The 19,065-nt window shown below is 35.2% G+C and overlaps 1 protein-coding gene across 8 annotated transcripts in view; it reads left to right on the forward strand.

Moving 5' to 3' along the window:
* Positions 1-19,065, forward strand: part of B3GNTL1 (UDP-GlcNAc:betaGal beta-1,3-N-acetylglucosaminyltransferase like 1) — a 133,439-nt gene that overhangs the window by 35,881 nt on the left and 78,493 nt on the right. For 6 of the 8 annotated variants that reach the window (XM_030013164.2, XM_030013160.2, XM_030013162.2 and 3 more), the window contains one exon: positions 4,223-4,318. The exons of 1 other annotated variant lie outside the window; for it this stretch is intronic. In XM_030013164.2, the coding sequence (XP_029869024.1) occupies positions 4,223-4,318 (96 nt within the window). Of the gene's footprint in view, positions 1-4,222; positions 4,319-6,208; positions 6,230-19,065 lie in introns of those variants that run through there. One more of the 8 variants, XM_030013170.2, reaches the window with a different exon arrangement.

Here is a 19,065-nt window from a genome sequence, read left to right on the forward strand (position 1 = left end):
TGTTAACTTTGTTATGCATTTGTAGTTATTTTCCTGCTGTGTTGCAAGATCAAAATGCAGCTGTTCTCAATAACATGCATTTATATGGTTAAGTGTATTTTGCTATGATATCATTGCAACTAAAGACAGTAGTTAAATGATGTTTTACAATACCGTCTTCTGCAGGAGGGAGATCCTTGCTTTTATGTGCCGTGCTGATGTGTTTGGTACATCCATGGAAATCTTACAAAAGGCCACTAAGAATACCGACTATGGCTTTTTTTGTTCCTTTGCTTTTGAAGAAAGGAATTGTCAGGTTGTTGCTGTGGGTTTGTTTTTTTGGATGAGGAGTGAAGACAGCAATTCAATTTGCTTGTGAAAGAATAGATTTTAGGAATAATTAGAAAGCCTTCTGGAAATAAATACTTTAGTTGTGTGTGTAGATAGCACGTTTAGGTAATTTTAAGAAAAAGCAAACTTAAAACCACTACTATGGAAGACATTTTAGAAAAGTTTTAATTATATTAGTCCCTCTTTTCCTCTCTGTCTTCCTTTAATTCCATATATGAAACAAGTATAGGATTGCTAAGTATGTATTATGATATTTTATTGTCTAGATAATGATCCTATTCAGTGTGTAAGGAAGAAGAAATTAGAGTGAAATCTTAACCTCATCTTTATATTAACTTCATTGGAGCCATTTCATTCATCAATAATGCCTGTCTGCTAGAGCTCAAAATAGAAAAGAGTAAGAAAAGCCAAAGATATGGGGAAGAAGGTATGATATACTAAGTATCATTTAGAGAAATGAGGACTTTAGTATCTGGAGTCAGAAGATTTTGTTTTTCTAAGTTACATTTTGCATTGTCTTCATTTTTTCCGGCAAGCAGCTTTTCTTCCTCACATTAATTCTCAGCATTGGTATTAGTGTTTTTCCTTTTTCGTGTTCATTGACATTAGAGTAGGTCATCATAACACTTTGTTAGTGATTGCAGAATGGAGGTTTTTGGAGTCTTATTTTGAAAATTCAAGGACCAAGAGTCATTAACTGTGTCCTGTTTAGTCATGGAAGTGAAATCCATTGCTCTGGAGGTAGCTTGATGTTCAAACCCTTTGCCATCAATTCTAGTAAAACTACATTTAGACTCAATGCCATGAACCTTTAGGTGTTGAGTGTGCTGCTAAAGGGACTTTGAGTCGCAACAATAGAAGGGTTGCCGTAATGATTATTCTAAGTTTTCATAAGGCTAGGTAAAAATTGTAATTTGATTCTTGAAACATTGAGTTACTCTAACATCTGACACTTAAAAGTCAGAGGCCAATCCTATTACTTTCTGCTGTATTTCTTTATATATTTTTCTAAATTGATAACCTTATACTGGTTTTACTATTGTTCTAAACATTAGGTTGAGCTTTGCTGTAGAAAACAAAATTGCTGTGTAAAAAAAATTTTTTTTTTTAAAAACATAGGTTTTTATTTGATTAGTGTGTTTGTATATAAGGCTCTAGATTGTTATCCTCTCACTCTGTCTTGCTGTTAGGCATGTCAGTTGAGGAAGGAGTTTGGAAAGTTATACTTCCAAGGATTCTGCCCCGAATTTTGACAAAATTCAATGTAACCTATTTTTTTTTCTGCTTTGGATACATCACTGCAATAACAGTAATTCCTAAATAACTTTTTTGTTTGACGAGTCTTTTTTTCCTGATTATGGTGTTTTCAATTCCAAAATGCTCGAAGTGTTTGAAGACCTACATAAAGGAAGTACAGAATCATTGTTACAAGCTAAAATTCAGAGAACTAAATCGGAGAGTGCAATGGAATTATCTATATGGCTGTATGGAAAGAGGAGGAAATTTTGGCGAAGAATTTAAGTCAAATTCTAGAAATTACAAAAAGTAATATATGATACAGAAAAGAGCCGTCAGGATCCAATTTAATAGCAGTTATTCTGTCTGCCTTCATCTCTCCTTGAGTGTATGTACAGATAATTGATCAAACCTATTAAATTTTCTCTGGAAGCATAAGGAGTTGAGATTTGAACCGATTGTTTTTTGGACTTTAGGGAATTACAGTCCTTCAGCTGAGCACCTGGATTCAACTTTTTTTTTTCCAGATTGCTTTAAACTATTGACAGCATTTATGAAAATGGTCAGACTGGACAGAAATTAATGCAAGAATATGAAACTGTCCTCTGCTTCTCATTTAAATTTCAGGTTGCATAGAAAGAGATGACTGCACTTACTACTTGGCTCTAACTGAAGACCAGGTTTTTAGAAAAACAAATTTGAGATTCTCCTTTTTATCTCTTACTTCATGAAAGCTGTTTGTGATTCTGTATTCGTTTAGCTTACGCTGTGACTATTTGAATAAAGAAACTAAGTTTCCCTATTGTATTGTTATACAATACTTTTTGAGAATAAAGTGCTTTGTAATTTTTCTATTCTGACTTTTATGCATAGTTTTGTAAAGTATCTTTGTAAGTTGTAAAAACCTAGGATATGCAAGAGAAGGTTAATGAGGTCTTGGTTAATGAATACTGTCAAGAGTTCTGTATATAGTTATATTCTTGAATAAAAATCATCTTCACGGAACAGAATATATGTACATCTGCTGCAACTTCTGTGAAGTTTTTTTTTTTTTATATCTGTGGAGTGTCCCCTTTAAAAACATATCTATGAACTCTTCTAATTGATATTCAGTTTAAAAGAATTTTGGGTTAGCCTTCTGAAAATGTCTTAGTATCATTTAGCTGTAATTCAGGAGAAATTTAGGGTAAGAATTGAAGTTGTACATAGTAATTCATAACTGTCATTGAGGAAAAATTTCATAGTTCAGAGACATTCTGTTTTATTCCTATGGGATAAGCAAATCATGTTTTCTTTTTTTTTCATGTTTGTTATTTTGATTGTATTTAATCATACTGTAAATTGTGATGTTTCATTGCCAGCAGTCCCCCAGCAAGATCTCTTCGTGGTGTTTTTGTTCCCACATCAAAAGTATTCATAACTGCATGTGCAGAATTCTAGCCTGACTACTTACATCTGTGTGGGGTTTAAAGCTCTGTAGATAAAGATACCTGAAAGATTTAAACTTGCTGTGCTCAGCATGTACACTTACATTCCTTATGAATGCTTAGGGTAGAAAATAAACCAAGTGAGTTTTCCACACTGTTCTTGAACAAAACTTAATTATCTGAAATTAGTGTTCAGAAACACTAATACCTATGCTTTGGTATTAATTTTCAATGAATGAACACATCCTCAACAGGAAGTACCCGTCAAAATCTGGAAGAGAAATAGACAGTTAACAGTACGACAGGAGTGCAGTAGTTGGTATAAAATAGTCTCAGCTTACTCTGCACATACAATTAAGTCCTGTAGTACCCTGAAGGCTTAGGGTAGACTGCAAACCATTGGGAGTAGCAAACAGCAGAGTTCTGTGTAGTCACACTCCTAGGGTTCTCCTCGCTTCTTCCTTGTCTAACCAGAGATTTGTAGAGTAAACAGTTTAGTGTTTGTATGAAATTGCATTAATGCATGTCTGTGCAGTTACAGATAATATGAAATCCCTCTAATATTCTGTTTGATGCATATTGGAAGCTATTATGCCAATAGGTGTTCAGAATATTGAAATTCATATTTAACCTGTACAGCTGCAGAACAGTATTAAAGAAAATGTTGCTTGAATGGGTATATAGTACTTCAGTGAACAAATCAAAATGGGTGTCTACATTGTTCTGCTGTGAATGACACAACTCAGAATACAGATTTTTTTTTTTTTTTTCCTTACTTTATATAAATAATAAGTAATGTGTGGTGTTATAGGTTATTGCATTGTTGGTACGATTGTATGATATTATCCAAGTTCTAGTTTTCATTTGCCAAACTTTTAACTATTTTGGTTGAAATTTTGCATTCTAGATGTCTGCCTTTGGATGACTTTCCTTTGAAAATTTCAACCAAAATGGTTCAAATATTCCCAAGATAGAAGCTATTGGAAAGGCACTTCTCAATGTTGGTTTTCTAGAGACCTTTGAAAGTTTGTAACTAACATTTGAGCAGAGCAACTGTGACATACGATATGATATGATACTATGAACACAGAAGGCGGCTAGTAAGGGCTGTATAGATAATCTTAATTCTTGGAGTTCCCATGTTTTGAATGCTTGTTTTATGACCTTCTTTTGTTGCCATGTGCGCGTACAGCAGTTTACACTATGTGATTTATCTCATTTTGCTTTAGATTATTGGTTGCCAAGTCAGAAGAGAGCCACTGGAGTCTACTGAAAGGTATACTCGTTGGATCAATAATCTGACTGAAGAACAGCTTCTTACACAGGTATTATTGTTTCAGCTGTGACTGAAGTCATGGCAGAAAAATAGAGCAAGAGATTTATTTAGATGGTTTTTTTTCAGTCATTAGCAATACTTGATAATTTACTAAGTTAGCCTTTAAATATAAGAATCTGATAATTTTTTCAGTAAGAGACATTTATGGTGCATGTAATCATTATGTCATGATGACTTCACACTGAGTGAGAATGAAGCTTTCAACTGCAGGTTCTGAGTGAGCCTTACATTTCTCACTGCTGTCTGTGGTTAAATCCATACGCTTTCATGTTCTAATAAATGGTTAAGGGTTTTCTTTTTAAAAGGTGTATTTAAATACAAAAGGAGAAAAAATCTTTCTTGAGAATGATTTCCATCCCCACCCCCCTGCCCCCCAAAGTTAGGTACTGACCACTTCTGTATCTGTTTAAGTTTTTGTTAGAGATCATTTTAAAATAGCAGTTCTTGAAGCATTAAACATTGGGCTCATAATACATGTTTGTTAGTAAGATGCGTCTTGTGCAACTGAAGATGACAGTTTTGGCATGAAGAAAGGTTGTTACGTTAGGCAGGCAGCCAATGCTGAACTAAAAGAGACTTTGGCAAAAACAAGTTAAACTGTGGAAGAAATCAATCCAGCTTGTGGAGGAATGTGTGTACTGAGTATTATAAGAAATCTACTGGATGGTTAGCGGAAAACATCTCAGCAGGCATTAAGATGCAAGTACTTGGGGTTGGGTTTTGTGATGCTATGGTAGGAAGACATTTGCTTTTGATTTTCCTGGATTTAAGTGGCTGAAAAGATCAACATACCCCTTGTTTGTTAGACTTCATTGTAAACTGTGTTGTGTTCCCCATTACCCTAACCCCCCAAAGACATAGTTACAGACTCTGGTATGGTCATTGTAACACAAGAAGTAATCTATAGACCTTGTTTTAAAATCAGCAGCGGTATTATGGTTCCCTATAATTCACCAAACGAAACTAGTTACAGAAAAAGTTACTATGGAATATTTGGATTTGCCTTTGCATATGGCATTAGAAAAAAATTATAGATTTAAACCAGTGAATTTATCTGACAGCAACATCCGGATCACTCTGTTGTTGAAGAGAAGAGAAAGAAAATCTTGATGTAAAAACTTGTCCTACACAATCTGAAGTGTTTCATCTAAGTGGCCACTGGATGGGGTCTTTAATGAATTAAGCTGGAAATTAAAAGGAATGTCCTAAATATGAAATTATTTAAGGGGGAGGTATGCAAAAAGAAAACTCATTTTAAGATGGGGGTGTGTGTCTTCTGGAAGAGATTATTTAATATAGCGTTTCTGATGGTAGGATGCAAATACAGTGACCCTTGCAGTCTTATGTGCCTACAAATATCTCTTAAAGTTTTAATCAATCAGCATGTACAATCCATTATTTTTACATATGATTTAGATTCACATGTTTTACAAATAGATGAGGAATTCTGGGAAATATATTGGGTTTGGAACTAGAAGGCTGCATAGCAGAACTTGTGCTACTTGTCCATGAGTTTAACAAGATGGGATTTATAGAATCACACTATTTATGTGTTCCTAATTCATTTTTTTAACTTGTTACCTGTTCTCCACCAAATTTAATGCAGAAATAGAAGTTCCTCAAAGACACTAGATTTCTGAAAATTCTGTGGAAGTATGAAGCTAGGAGAGATTGTACTGCACCAGCTGCGATTCATATGTTGCTAAGCACCACAGAATCCACTTGGACAGATATTTTAGGTGCCCAGTCATTAGGCAAGCTTCAGCTGTGACACAAATCTGTAGGAAGCTTGGCTTTTCTAACTGTGGTGCTAAAAGAGCTACTTGATTTCCAGAGTAGTGCATGTCAGCATATGCCACCTCTCCTGCCTCAGTATCCATTCTTCTGATCAGAAATTCAGGTAGGGAGGTAATTATTTTGCTTTTCCTTGACTTAAAAAAGTATGGTGAGGAGGAGGAATTGGGAGTAAAAACCATCTCAGCTGTGCTCTAATAATCAGGTTATGAATCAATTATGTAAGGTTAGGCCTGATTTGTCCCACTCCTCTCCACCTGGTATACTGTACATTTTATTTTGGGTGTGCTTTTTAAAACTGTCTTCAGTAAATAAGCCCCAAGAAAACTATAATGATGGGCCTTTGCTAATGGGTTTGTAGAATCTCTGGGAGGAGCACTCCTTCAGGGAATTCAGGAAAATTGGCTTTAATTTACAGCATATTGTCTCCAGCAGTTTCCTGTAGTGAAAGAATGTTCAGCTTTTTTTAGCTGTCTCTGTACTCAGTGCCCAGTTTTTTTTTTCCAGTTACTTCTGTTGCATTTCTGTATCATGCACATGCAAATTATTTGTGCTGTAAATTGGGAAACCAAGCAACCAATTAAAAAAAAAAAAATAGCCAATTGCCAAGATCATGTAATCCCTGATCATAATATTCATGTTATTGATCAAATAATATCCTGTAGCATTTGATTGCTTTACTAGACAGCAACTGAAGTCCAGTTTGAAAGAGGTGGATGGTAGCAGGTATTTTGTTGGGGGGTTGGATGGCTTCCTATGCCTAGATGCTGGCTGCTGGTTTTATATCATTTGAGTCAATACCAGATTTTTGGATCAAATGTCTGTCCCCTGTCCTCATGCTGAGAAGATCATTCAATAAAAAATGCTTCTAGCATTTTAAATTTTCTTTTCCCTTAGCCATGGCCTCTTGATGCTTACTCATCCATTAAATGTTTCTCTAAACAATTATACTGTAACATTCCAAAGATACTTTATGGTATGCGTGAAATTTCAGAATATATACCCTAGACAGTGTGGTAGGAGTAAGAGAGTACAAAGAGAGCATAATAATGAGAAAACTACTTTTTAAACGATTAACATTTGCTTGTTTAATGTTATCTTCTGTATAAATGATGAGTGATTAAAACTCACTTTTATAGGTGTACTAATACAAGCCTTAAAATACATGTACATGTATTTCATGTATGTATACATGTATATGTATCTTTCTGGCCAAGGGTAAAAAAAAAAAAAAAAAAAGGTAATTTTAACTGTTCAGTAAGTGCAGATCACAGTGGCAGGTACAGGAAGAAAATGAGCAAACAAATTAAGAGAACTGACTGTTTTGATGTTGAAGTGGAAAAAATGTAGATTAAAACTAATCCTACAGAATACCCGAGTCTGAATTGTGCTTGAAATGTGATTGAAGTTTGATCATGCAGCCCTTCTTGTACACTGGAAGTTTTACTGTGCTGTATAAGTAAAAAGGTCTGAATGGTTTTAAGGTTCGATTAATTACACAAATATTTATACAAGTAGTTTTTAAGGATTGTTGCTGACTGTAAGTAAAACAGCTGTGTTCATATCCATATCTGTTAAATCACTACTTTAGGTTAGTTTAGTCCCACAGCCTGTGAAGTATTATATTCAGCCTGAAGCATAATTCCGTCTGACCTACCATTTTTTCCTCCCCAAAGACAAGAGACTTCTCTGCTTTCATATGGTTGTTCGCTTAGAAAGCAGTCGGCAAGCTCAGAGTGACATGTGAGGAGACTTGCAAAAAGGAGTGGGCTCTATGGTTGATAAGACTGGCCTGTCCTAATTTAGAAAAATAACAGTCTGAACAAAACATGATGATTCTGTATGTTTGTTGTCCACTGTAATGTGTTTGTCTTGCTTCCTGATACATACTGTACTTTGCGGATTATCTCAGAGCTCTTTGTGCTGGATAAATCTGGAAGTTCTCACAGGTGATTTGTAGTTCTTACCAATAATCTCACTGGACCACCTGATAGAAGAACAATAATTAACATGTTAGAGTTTCATAACATAGACTTCTCTGTGCTGTTAGAGGTGCCTGTTAAATTTAGCTGATAGGTTTAAAAGCTGTGCTTCTCTACTTACTAAGTCTTCCTGTAATTAATATTTGATAAAAGTTCATGCTACAAATAAGCACTTACTACAGATACTCAGTTTGGAAATAGATCCAGCATTTTGGTTGAGTCGAGCATGTAGTCTGTTCTGAAGGCAAGAAGGACCTGATAACATGGCCAGACCTTTTTCCATAAATTCGATACACTCAATATTGCATTGTCATCATGTATCTCAATAGGCAACTTGTTACTGGTAAAAAGCGGGGAGAGTAGATTGCAGGTAGGATGAACTTTCCAGGTGGGCCACAGATTGAATGTCTCTGGCATCTGTATGTCTGCTTGCAGACCAGAAAATTCCACCTTTTGTAAGCGCTAGGGTTGGTTGTCAGTGTGTCAGAACTGAAATAGTAATTGAGGTGGCGATCTGAAAGTGGATATATGCAATGCCTGTTGTCTGGTTATATTAGTAAAGGCAAAAACTGGACAGAGGGTAAGACTTTCTTAAGAATTAATAAAATGGGAATCACTTGCATTTGTTGTCTTTCAATAAAAAGATACTCAACACTTTCTTGGGACTTTTTGTCACTGTTTCTTCTTCTTTCACCTAATGTTATCTAAAAATGTGTCATTAATAGCAGAGTCCTGATGTTTTTCTACTGAGTGAAAGAACCGAAGTCACAAACTGGTTAATTACAGTAGATTCTACTAGTTTGTATGGGATTAAGCATATACCATATAAGACAAAACCAATTGGCTGCTTCCTTTTGTGGTTGATCCTTGTTCTCCTCTGGAGGAGAATGAAACAAAGTTTCACAAGCTAGTCAGTGTTTATATTTACATTTGAAAATGGGTGTCAAAGGGGTTCATGGAATTCTAGAAAGTTTAATGAGAAGTGGCTTACCCACATCTGTGAACTTAAAGCACAATTAGAACTTCCTAGTGAGGCTTTATGTAAAGGCATCTCAGGGTCAAATATTTTTGAACTTAGAAACAGGTTTGCAGTCTTTCAGAAATGTATGCAGATTTTGCTTTGTGTGTTAGCAATTTTGCATGAATTTAAAGGTATACCATAGGGGAAAGAGTGTTAAATAACTTGGATTTTTCCTTTTCCTATTTTGTTTGATAATTTCATGCTTAAACAAGGCTTGAATGTGGTTCATAATAAGTGGTAATATTTAAATAGAACCGAAACATTATAATATAGTATAAAAGCAACTTGGGAGTACAATAAATTTGGCTTTATTCCGAAAAGTTCTTGATGAATACAGTCTTACAGCATGATGGATACCTGTATGGCAGAAAAAGCATGATACGCTTTTGATGGACATTGAAATTAAGCAGATAGAAAACAGTTTATCTCTGATTTGAACTATGATTTGTTCCAGCTGATGATCTTTTCTTGTAATTTAAGTAATCAGTCATACCAATATGGATTACAACATGTTTGCATCCTAAAAACCATCTTTCTTAGAACATTTGATGTAAGAGATGGACAGGTAATGCCAAGTGTAAAGGAAAACCATCAAGGATTAAACTTTCAGAAATGCATAATTTGTTTTCCAAACTATTATTAACATTTCTGTCTCCTCAATACTCCTGAAAATTACTTTGAAAATTATTTTGAAAAATAGGGCAAGAACTTAAAATAAATTCAGGATCTGGTTATTAATATAGGACAGCAGTTAGGGACATGGATGGAACCAACTAATAACTTCTAGCTTCTGAATGCTCCACTTATGTTTGATCTTCCATATTTATCATGTTGATGTGTTAGCTTATAAATAAACAGCCTTTAAGCTTCACTTTGGGCTTCTATCTCATTGCCTTTTGTAGCTTAAGGAAACTTTACTTTTGTCTGACAGATGAGGGACAAAAACCGGTTTTTATTTTAAAATGATAGGTGAGATACTGAAGTAGCCCTAACTTTTTTTTTCTTTCAAAACAAAAAGCCTATTTCAAATACAAGTTTCCAACTAATTTAGTGATGTTTATTTTTCAGTTGGTCTTCCATATGTGAGAGCACAGAGCAGATACACCCTTAACTTCCTGTAATTTTCTTTCTTTGAATTTGAAAATCAAAACGCTGATTCCACAAAAAATGGAAATATTTTTACTGTGGCTTTTAGTGTAATAAAAATTATTGATTTCAAACATATTTTCACTGCAATTCAGCTCCCTATTATAGCCGTATATATAGGAAAAAACATTTCTTTGTCTCTTGCAACTGGACACTGAACAGTTCTTCACTGTTTTAAAAATTGTCTATGAGCACAAGTTAAGTGCATTGTATTTATTACTGGATAATAACTTCCTTTTTTGGTCTCAGCTTTTAGTGATAAAAGTACTGGGCCAGATTTTCAGGAGAGCTCAGCAATTTCCATAGTAATTGGAGTGGCTGAGTGTGTGAGTAGGAAAGCATCATTTCCCATAATAGATAGTAGGTCTGAAGGCCAGTTTTATCTATCACAGTTAAGTTTTTGTTTCTTAGTATTTTTTTATACTGACCTCACCCTGCCATGTTTGACATTTGTCTCTACAGTAGTTCTTGCTTTTCTGATCTTTTGACTAGTTAAGGAAACTGAATTTTAAAATATTTACATCCACCATATCCTCTCATAAGTATTAACAATATATGTTATACTGTTATGTTTGAGGCTTTTTTTTCTTTCTGTGTTGTAATAAAACAGATTCTGGTCCAGTCTAACAGCTTTTGAGTGCAAGGATCCAGATTTAATGATTAATTCAATTTAATTTTTTTTTTCTTAGTGCAAGTGTGACAAACTGGGACATGGGTTTTTTATTCTGTTTGTACAGCCTTGGCCAAATGGACTGTAATTAGAAGTTCTTGAGCTGACATTATGCAAATAAAAAAATAATAGTGAGCTTTTCAGAGCGTTAGCTTGGATCAACTGTAGCTGTGAATAGTGCGTCCCTTTTCATAGAGAATAGATATTTGTCTATTAATTTGTTGCAGTTACATGATCTTAAGGATGATCAGCACAGCTAGTTCCTCTAGAAGTAGTGCTTGTGTATGCAGCTCGCATTTTGAGAACTAGAATGATCACATGTAAAGGAGGTGGAGCAGGCATGTGCTTTGTGGTTAGCAGAGGGATAGTCAAGCCCTGGCCCAAACGGAAATCTGAGCGGTTGCAATGCATGGGGTGTATAACAAGGAAGGAAATGGTCTTGCATCTGGCTTCCAGTGTAACTGTTGGTCCTTTGCCACCTCTCTGGATGAGTTGGTTTCTATGATGTGGGTGGATTTAACCTTTTGCATCACTTGCAATGACTGCTCCCACAGCACAGGAAAAAGCAGCAGAGGAGAAATGAAAACCCAGCAGTTTTATACCCTTCATTTTACAAACATAATACCTTAGTGAAATTGAAAATTCTGATGCTGCTGGTAAACAAAGTATGATGGCTTAGTAGTTGCTGCAAATTACAGTGATTTTTTTTTTTTTCAGAGCTACTGAAAGAGAAAAAGCAAATGTTACCAGACTTTTTTTATTAGACAAATTTGAAGTATTTTCTAAGACTTCCCATTCATTTATGGTGTTGAATTTATTGGAGTAGATATTAAGCATGCCTCTCAACATAAAAGATAGGTGTTCAGAAAGTTTGTACAATAAAAGGAATTATTATTTTCAGGCATATAATTTCTTAGCATGCCAGGAGATCGATATTTATTTTGGATAATTCTTTGCATACCTGTGCCCTAATAATGTCAGAATGAAATAAATATAGTAATGAACGTATTAATCTCAGGATTATTATTATTTTATAAAGTGGTAAAGACAAATTAAGACAAGCTCTTGCTGTTTAAAGAATGGTTCAAATTTTACTTAAAATACCATTTTAATCTTTATTACTTTGCAGGATTTATTCTGCCACTAAAGAGAAAATAAGTGTGCTGTTTATAATTTAGCTTGTTTAGCTTGTAAGCTTGTAGAAAGTTTATTGTTTTTTCTATCTGATTAGGGATTTGATGCCAGAATATACTACTAAAAACCCTTATGTGGGTTCACTTGTACAAAAGTGATTTGTATCAGCATACCTTGTAGTTACATCTTAATTACCTACAACTTTTATGCAAATACAGCCACATCTCTACTAGAGAGCTGCACTGCTGTGATTACACTAAAATATGTACAACAAGTCTCTGTAGTATAGCCATTTCTTACATGAAAATATTTATGCCTCATGTAGCCTGTTGGACTGATGATATAGCTTTGAGTTGATGTGATGTATTCCTAATGTTTTTTTATCTTCCTTTTACTCTCTGTATCTAGGTCCTCTCTTACTGTATAAGTATATAATAAGACAAAATAATACTGATTGATGAGAGTTCAAATCCTAAGCGGTGACTCTTAAGTTGCACATCCTCTTGTTTTTTTGGTTTTTTTGTTTGTTGTTTATTTGGGGGATGTATTTGTTTTTTTTAAATCAGACTGCAGCATGTTATACAAACGCTCCTTCCATAGCCACTTAACACAAACAGCCTTCTGCACTAGATTTACTTGATTTGCCTCTGTTTTGATTTTTGCCTCATCTAATGTTCACATTCTTTATTCTCTTCTCCATCTGTCATTCCCTGTCCTTTTTAAGCACCTTTGCAGCAGAATTGTGAATTCTCTAGAGTGAAAGTCGTGTCCATGTTCTTTGTTAAAAGCTAGGAAAATAGGGTCCAAGTTCATGCTTAATATCACATAATAGTGATACTGACTTTTTTTATACACCTTAATTGAAATTTATTTTGAACATATATGCCAGACTTTTATTTGTCTGAATCCCATCTGTTCGTGTAGTTTTGGGGAACTTTGGGACTATATGGCCAGGTCTCATACTATATGTTTTCTTTTGTGTGTCCTGAAGCTTTTTGCTGTTTTCCACTGCAAACCTTTGGAATTGATTTTATGGCTGTGACATCATTCACCAGCTTTCACTTTCCCACTTCATTCTCAGTTTCATCTCTTCCCCCAAAGAATTTTGTGTTTCCCTGATGCTTCACAAAAGAGCCACAAGTTCACCACGTATTTAATTGTCCATTCATTTTGCAAGGAGCAAATTGCTTAGTAGTTTCTAATAAAGAAATTTAAATGTAACCACCCATGAGTGCAAGAAAGTAGCAGATTAATAATCATCTTCAGGAGAAAACAGTACTGTATCCATGAAATGCTCTATCTATTGAGTCGAAGTCTCGGGGAAAGGAGGTAAATTCGTCATCGGGTTGGCAATTGCGTTTAAACAGGTTTTAATGTTTCTGAGAGAAACCAGACTCTACAAGTCTACAGACCTCTGCTGAGCAGGGCTGAACTAAACATGCTCATACAGTTTGATACCACCTCATTTAGAGCACTGCTAGGCCGGAAGGGTAGTACTGAACCCAAGCTAGCAAGAAGCAGTCTTACTGTCAGAGTATTTACATCTGGGAAATTGCAGGGAAATTCTCAGCTTTATTATAATAGAAGCAAGAAAGAGAGATTAAAGAAGTCATTGTGGTGGACCTGAATATAGTGTATGCTTCAGCAAGACACTGAAAGGACTGTGTTTAACTTTATGCTTATCATTGTTCTTTTCCTTCTGTGTATTTCCTGGGTATTTAACCTAAAGGAGAAAGGGTTTCTTTTTTTCTAGTTTTGTCCCATATGCAGCCAACAGTCTACCTATGCTATGCTCAGGAGTCAGTCAAGAAAGCCTTGTCATGTTGTGCTCCAGTCCTGGAGAACTGTCTTAGAATTATACTGGCAAGTACTCCCTCCCCTTGAGATTTGTTCTTTAATTATTTCTGTTTCCATTCTTCTGCTTTTACTGATCATGACGAGTAATATTGCTAATGAGTACTGTGGACAGGCCAATGGCAATGCATATATGCATCTCTGTTTTTCTTTACTTCTCTTCCTTTTTAGCCAGGCATGGTGACAATCTAAAATTGTAGTGTGGCCATGTCCCCAGAGTTTTAGCCATATCTTTCATATTCACACTTCTATAAAAATAAATGAATAATATAAATAAGTCTGTGATTGTGAAAGGAAAATAAATAAGAAACTGTTAGACTCAAATGCTTGACAGTCTTAGAACCCCTGATGGCTTGCTTGAAAGAGCAGGAAAGTTGAGTTTTCAAGTGGTAGTGCTGCTGTTCTATCCTCAGATGTGTTTCTTCTTTTAACTGAAACTCAAGTCATGTTGAATGTGTCCATCGGTATATCTGCATCCTCACTTCTTCAGGAGTAAGATGTTTGAGTTGAGGTTTGTTGTACTTGGCATGAATCAAGCAGAGGAATCACAGCTACCTCTCATGGAGGTAGCTACTAAGGAGCCCACACCCATGGACTGTTGCTCCATTTACCTACGATATTTGAAAATGATGTATTATCTCAACTGCCAACATTTATTCGGCCACCTGATTTTAGAAGGTAACAGTCAGCAATGTTAGCTTTTCCTACTTACCCTGAATTCCATTTTAATGGAATCTTTCAGAAGAATGTAAATCTTAACCTATGAGCAAAACAGGCTCTCTCTTAATCTCGGTGTCGGATTACACGTGTTTAAAAAGAAAAAAACAAAACCAACAACCTTTGGAGTCAGTAGGAGAGATTTTTTTGTGTGTGTGTCATAAAATTATTCATAGATCTGCAGAGCAGATGTTGACAATTACAAAGAGAACAGAGGCCGGTCTGTGGTCAGCCAGCAAGCTCCATTTCACGTGGGTAGATCAAGGCTCAAGGCAGCAACTATTTCCTGTCAGCACGCTGGGCGTCAGTGATAGCAGTTTTTGTGGGCTATAGCCCAGTTAAATTATACAAAGTCACTTTTGTGAGGCCTTGGTTCTGTCTCTCGGCTGAAAGAATAATGGTACTAGAAGGCTCAGTGTTCTGTTTTCTAAGATCTGTGTCTATTGATACAAAATTGTGGGTTAAAAACTTCTTATGGATTTTGTGTTTCTTTGCTAGATTTTTACCGCCTCCTTTTAGAAAGTGTATAACAACTGACCCTTTCATTTACTTCAGTAAATGCCAGTGTGGTGTTTCACATGTTAATTATTTTAGCTTGAACCATATTTAAAGCACAATCTCCCCAAAATTTTAATGTATTTTTATTCAAGAACTTAAATGGTAGCTATTTCCTCCAAATTAGAAGTGATTAATTGTTATCCTTTTGGCTTCAGAGCAGTTTTCTTTAAAATTCTCATGGTTTGCAGGTGACCTGGGGCATCTCTTCTGTTGACAGCACTGCTTGGCATGCTTGTATAAATAGGCATTTCCCAGTAGTTAAAGAATTTTAACTATGGCTCATTTTGTCTCAAACAGGGTGGGGTTGTTGAAGTAATGATGATGATGATGCCTTGTCCAATTAATTCCCATTTTCCTCTTTGTTGGTAGAGCTTTATAAATAACTATGTATTGGTGATGGAAAATTAATAAAATTTTCTACTGCAAATAAATAATTTTGATCTTCAAGTTTAACAGGTATAGGCAGTGATGGAAGAAGCATCCCATGCCCTTTTGGAGACCATGGGAAGAGGAGAATGAACAAAAATATAGCTTAGTGGAAGGGGAAGAAACTTTGTAGTTGCTATTTTGGATCAGAAAGATGGTTTCTCGAATTGGAAATGGAAAAAACTTTCTGATGTTCTCACATATTTTAAATTCACTCTTTCATGGCTTTTGTAATAAATCCATGGCCATGGAATGTGAGCATGTTAATGTCAAGTGCTAATGATTGGGTCTGTCATCTTGCTGTTTTGTACAATAGAGGATGCTACTGAACACAGATAGAGTATTGATAAAATGACAAAAGCAAAGCATAAAAATATTTCTTAAATAGCTGAAACAGTATCTGTAGTAAATACATGTTTTGTTACTCAGAAACAATAAATTATTTTCTGTCTTACTGAGGATGACATGTGTTTCACTGTTTAGTGAGAAAAGGGTCCCTGTGATAAGAATCTACCCTGTTCTGTGTGTGACTCAAATCTTAGGTTGCTTACGCTTTTTTTCATCAAGTAGGTAATGTGAATAATTTTAGAATAAAGAGGAAGGAAGAAATTACATGCCTCAGTAGCAAGCATGTTTTCTCTAATACTTTAGTTTCAAGTTCTGTATTAAGGATAGGTGAAGTCCAAAGTCTCCTTTTATAGCAGGATACCAGGTGCAAGCAGCTAGACATAGAACACAATTCAACTTTCTCTTTAGTGAAAATGATAACACAGCTTGAGTCTTAATGTCAGACTGCTGTTGCTGTGGCAGGGCTTGTGCTAATTTGTTAGGAATAAGACATAAGCAATGCTAACATACATAAATTTTTAGTATGAGAGAGGCCAATGCATCTGCTGTGTGAATGGAAGTGCTGTACAGCCACATGGCTGCAGCTGGGTCACATGCCAGTGAAGAGAACCTTGCTGATGAGCAGTAGCTAGGGGAATAACATTCTTAGCCCTGTAAAGGCAGGAAAATTATGTATTAGTAATGACAGTTTCCTGTAACTCTGCTGTATAAATATAAAGATACCTGTGCCAGACCGCATATTTAGAATGTGTCATGCTGAAGTATTTACCTGCAAATTAACTGGAAACTGTCCATTGTTTCATATCGATAATGTATAGGTAGCCAAATATTAGGCCAAATTGTGTAATGTGATACCTATTTCTGTGAAGGGTAAATGGTGAATATGAAAATTAAGGCAGTATTTAGCTACAAATGTGTTGAAAATGGTAGCTGTTACTTTTAATATAGCATGAATTATGAGATTACAATATCATCTACTTTCTCTAGATTAATTTCTAAGCTGTGCCATATAGAATACTATATTGATGGGCAATAGTAATATGGACGGGGATACTAACAAGGGGAAGTTGGAGCGGATGGGCTTTTGTTTTTCTGCTGACACCAGGAAGCAAACCATCGGAGAGTAGGGACCAAGTGGTTTTTTTTTTTAATCCAGGCTACTGAATTTTTTTAATGGATAGAAATTTTTTTACTTGCACTTAACACACATAGATGAGTGTCCCCATTTAGATGGGGTCAGCTTTCTTTGAATTATATAATTGTGATTTGGAATCTCTGAATAGTAAACTAAATGCCATATTTTTTTTTCCCAACATCTCCGAATCTGTTAGAATTAGTAAATTAAGTGACAGCGTTGGTACATATATTTTGCAATATAGATGGTGCATTTACAAGTATTAAAAATCCTCAATGAAGGCAAATGCTTAGTAGTTACTTAGCTTCATTTGTGCCAGCCCAGAAGTCTTAAAATAAAGATTCTGAAAATAAATGTATTTGTATACAATGGTGAGAATGTCAACAAAAGGACTGTTACAGTGCTAGAATTGCTGGTTATTGATTTGCACGATTAGGTTTAAAGTTTGTAGGAAGAGAAAGAGAATTTGGTTTTTGGGGTGTGGGGGTGTGGGGTTGTTCTGGTTTTTTTTGGGGGGGCTAACATTGGTTAGTTGAGGGGGCATTGTTTATGTTTTTAATATTGACTCTATATTTGCAGGTCAAGTCAGAAGCTTTCCAAAGTTACAAGTAAAATTATAAGCAAAATAGTTATCTCATTTTGTGGGAAGGCAGACTGATGTTCCATCTTTGTGACACTGGGACTTTTTATTTTTGTTTGTAGGAATTTTGATGAATAGCCTGAAGAGCAATCTTTTCTCAGTTTTGACCTTTCACCAGAGAGCTCTATAAACACAAATAATAAATTTTACCAAGAAATAAGCTGCTTTCTAAAACCTTTACATATTTCTGCTACTGCTTCACATATTCTGAAATTTATTTGAATTTTCATTTGGTATTTATTTGATATATTTGGTTAATTTTTACGTCGTAACTTTGGTGATTGTAGAAATGTTACTTGTCACCAATACCAGCAAACCAAAAATGTTTCTTAGTAATATTTTTACTGTCTGTTTATAATGATGATAAAAATAACAGGTTTTGGCTTTTATAACTTCTCAAACCTCTTTTTAAAGCAAAAAGATGTCGTGTATGTGAAAACTCAACATCCGCTTCACTTACTATGTGTAATTGTGTGTGAGCAACTGGTAAAGAAAAGTAGCTTATCTACCTTTTGCAAAACCAGACCCTTATTCAGGAACAGTTTCCATAATTGTCTTCTAAAATGTATTTTCATTATGCCTGTCTGAATTTGAGATACTTTACCAAGGAATTATGCCACTGGTCCTCCAATAAACTGTAATAATTATCATCTGAGAAAATCAGAATACTAACAAGACTGTGCTACAGGTAGGTAGTTCCTTGAGAGATAGAGCAATGTAATTTTATCAGAATCTGAGTTTCAGGAGAGTTGTACAGACAAGTCTGAAAACATAACCGAAGAATATTTAGTCATTATTTCAGCTTCCTGTAGCTCTGAAAGGCATGAACTACTTCATTAATCTTAGTGCAGAGCTTTGTGGGGGGAGGGAGGATGGGGGAATCATTCTAACAATATGAAAAAATTCTTCCACTTCTGCTAAAAGCAAGGATGTTGTAGCCTTTAGCCATAATCCATGAATAGGCTGCCGAATTGTCTTAACATGCTATGTTGGGCAAATGTGTGTTTCTACTGGCATTAAATGGTGTTAAATATTTACTGTTATTTCAGGCTTCTAATTGTCAGGAATTTACAAATAATGAGCGCTGTGGATTATATATGTGTCCAGATATAGCCTGTGTATGCAAATCATGTGCCATCTTGTAGTTTTTTTACATACACATCAACTGTTTTAAGTTTGTGTATCTTTTGACCAGAACTTTACATTTGTTGCTGTTCACTCATTTTAAAATATTGCATTTAGGAAAAACATTTGTTCTGAATGTTTTTGCGCAGTGTTACAGGGCTAGCACGTATTAATTTCAAATACACT

This window comes from Aquila chrysaetos, chromosome 5 (genome assembly GCF_900496995.4).
Source record: "Aquila chrysaetos chrysaetos chromosome 5, bAquChr1.4, whole genome shotgun sequence".
NCBI lineage: Eukaryota > Metazoa > Chordata > Aves > Accipitriformes > Accipitridae > Aquila > Aquila chrysaetos.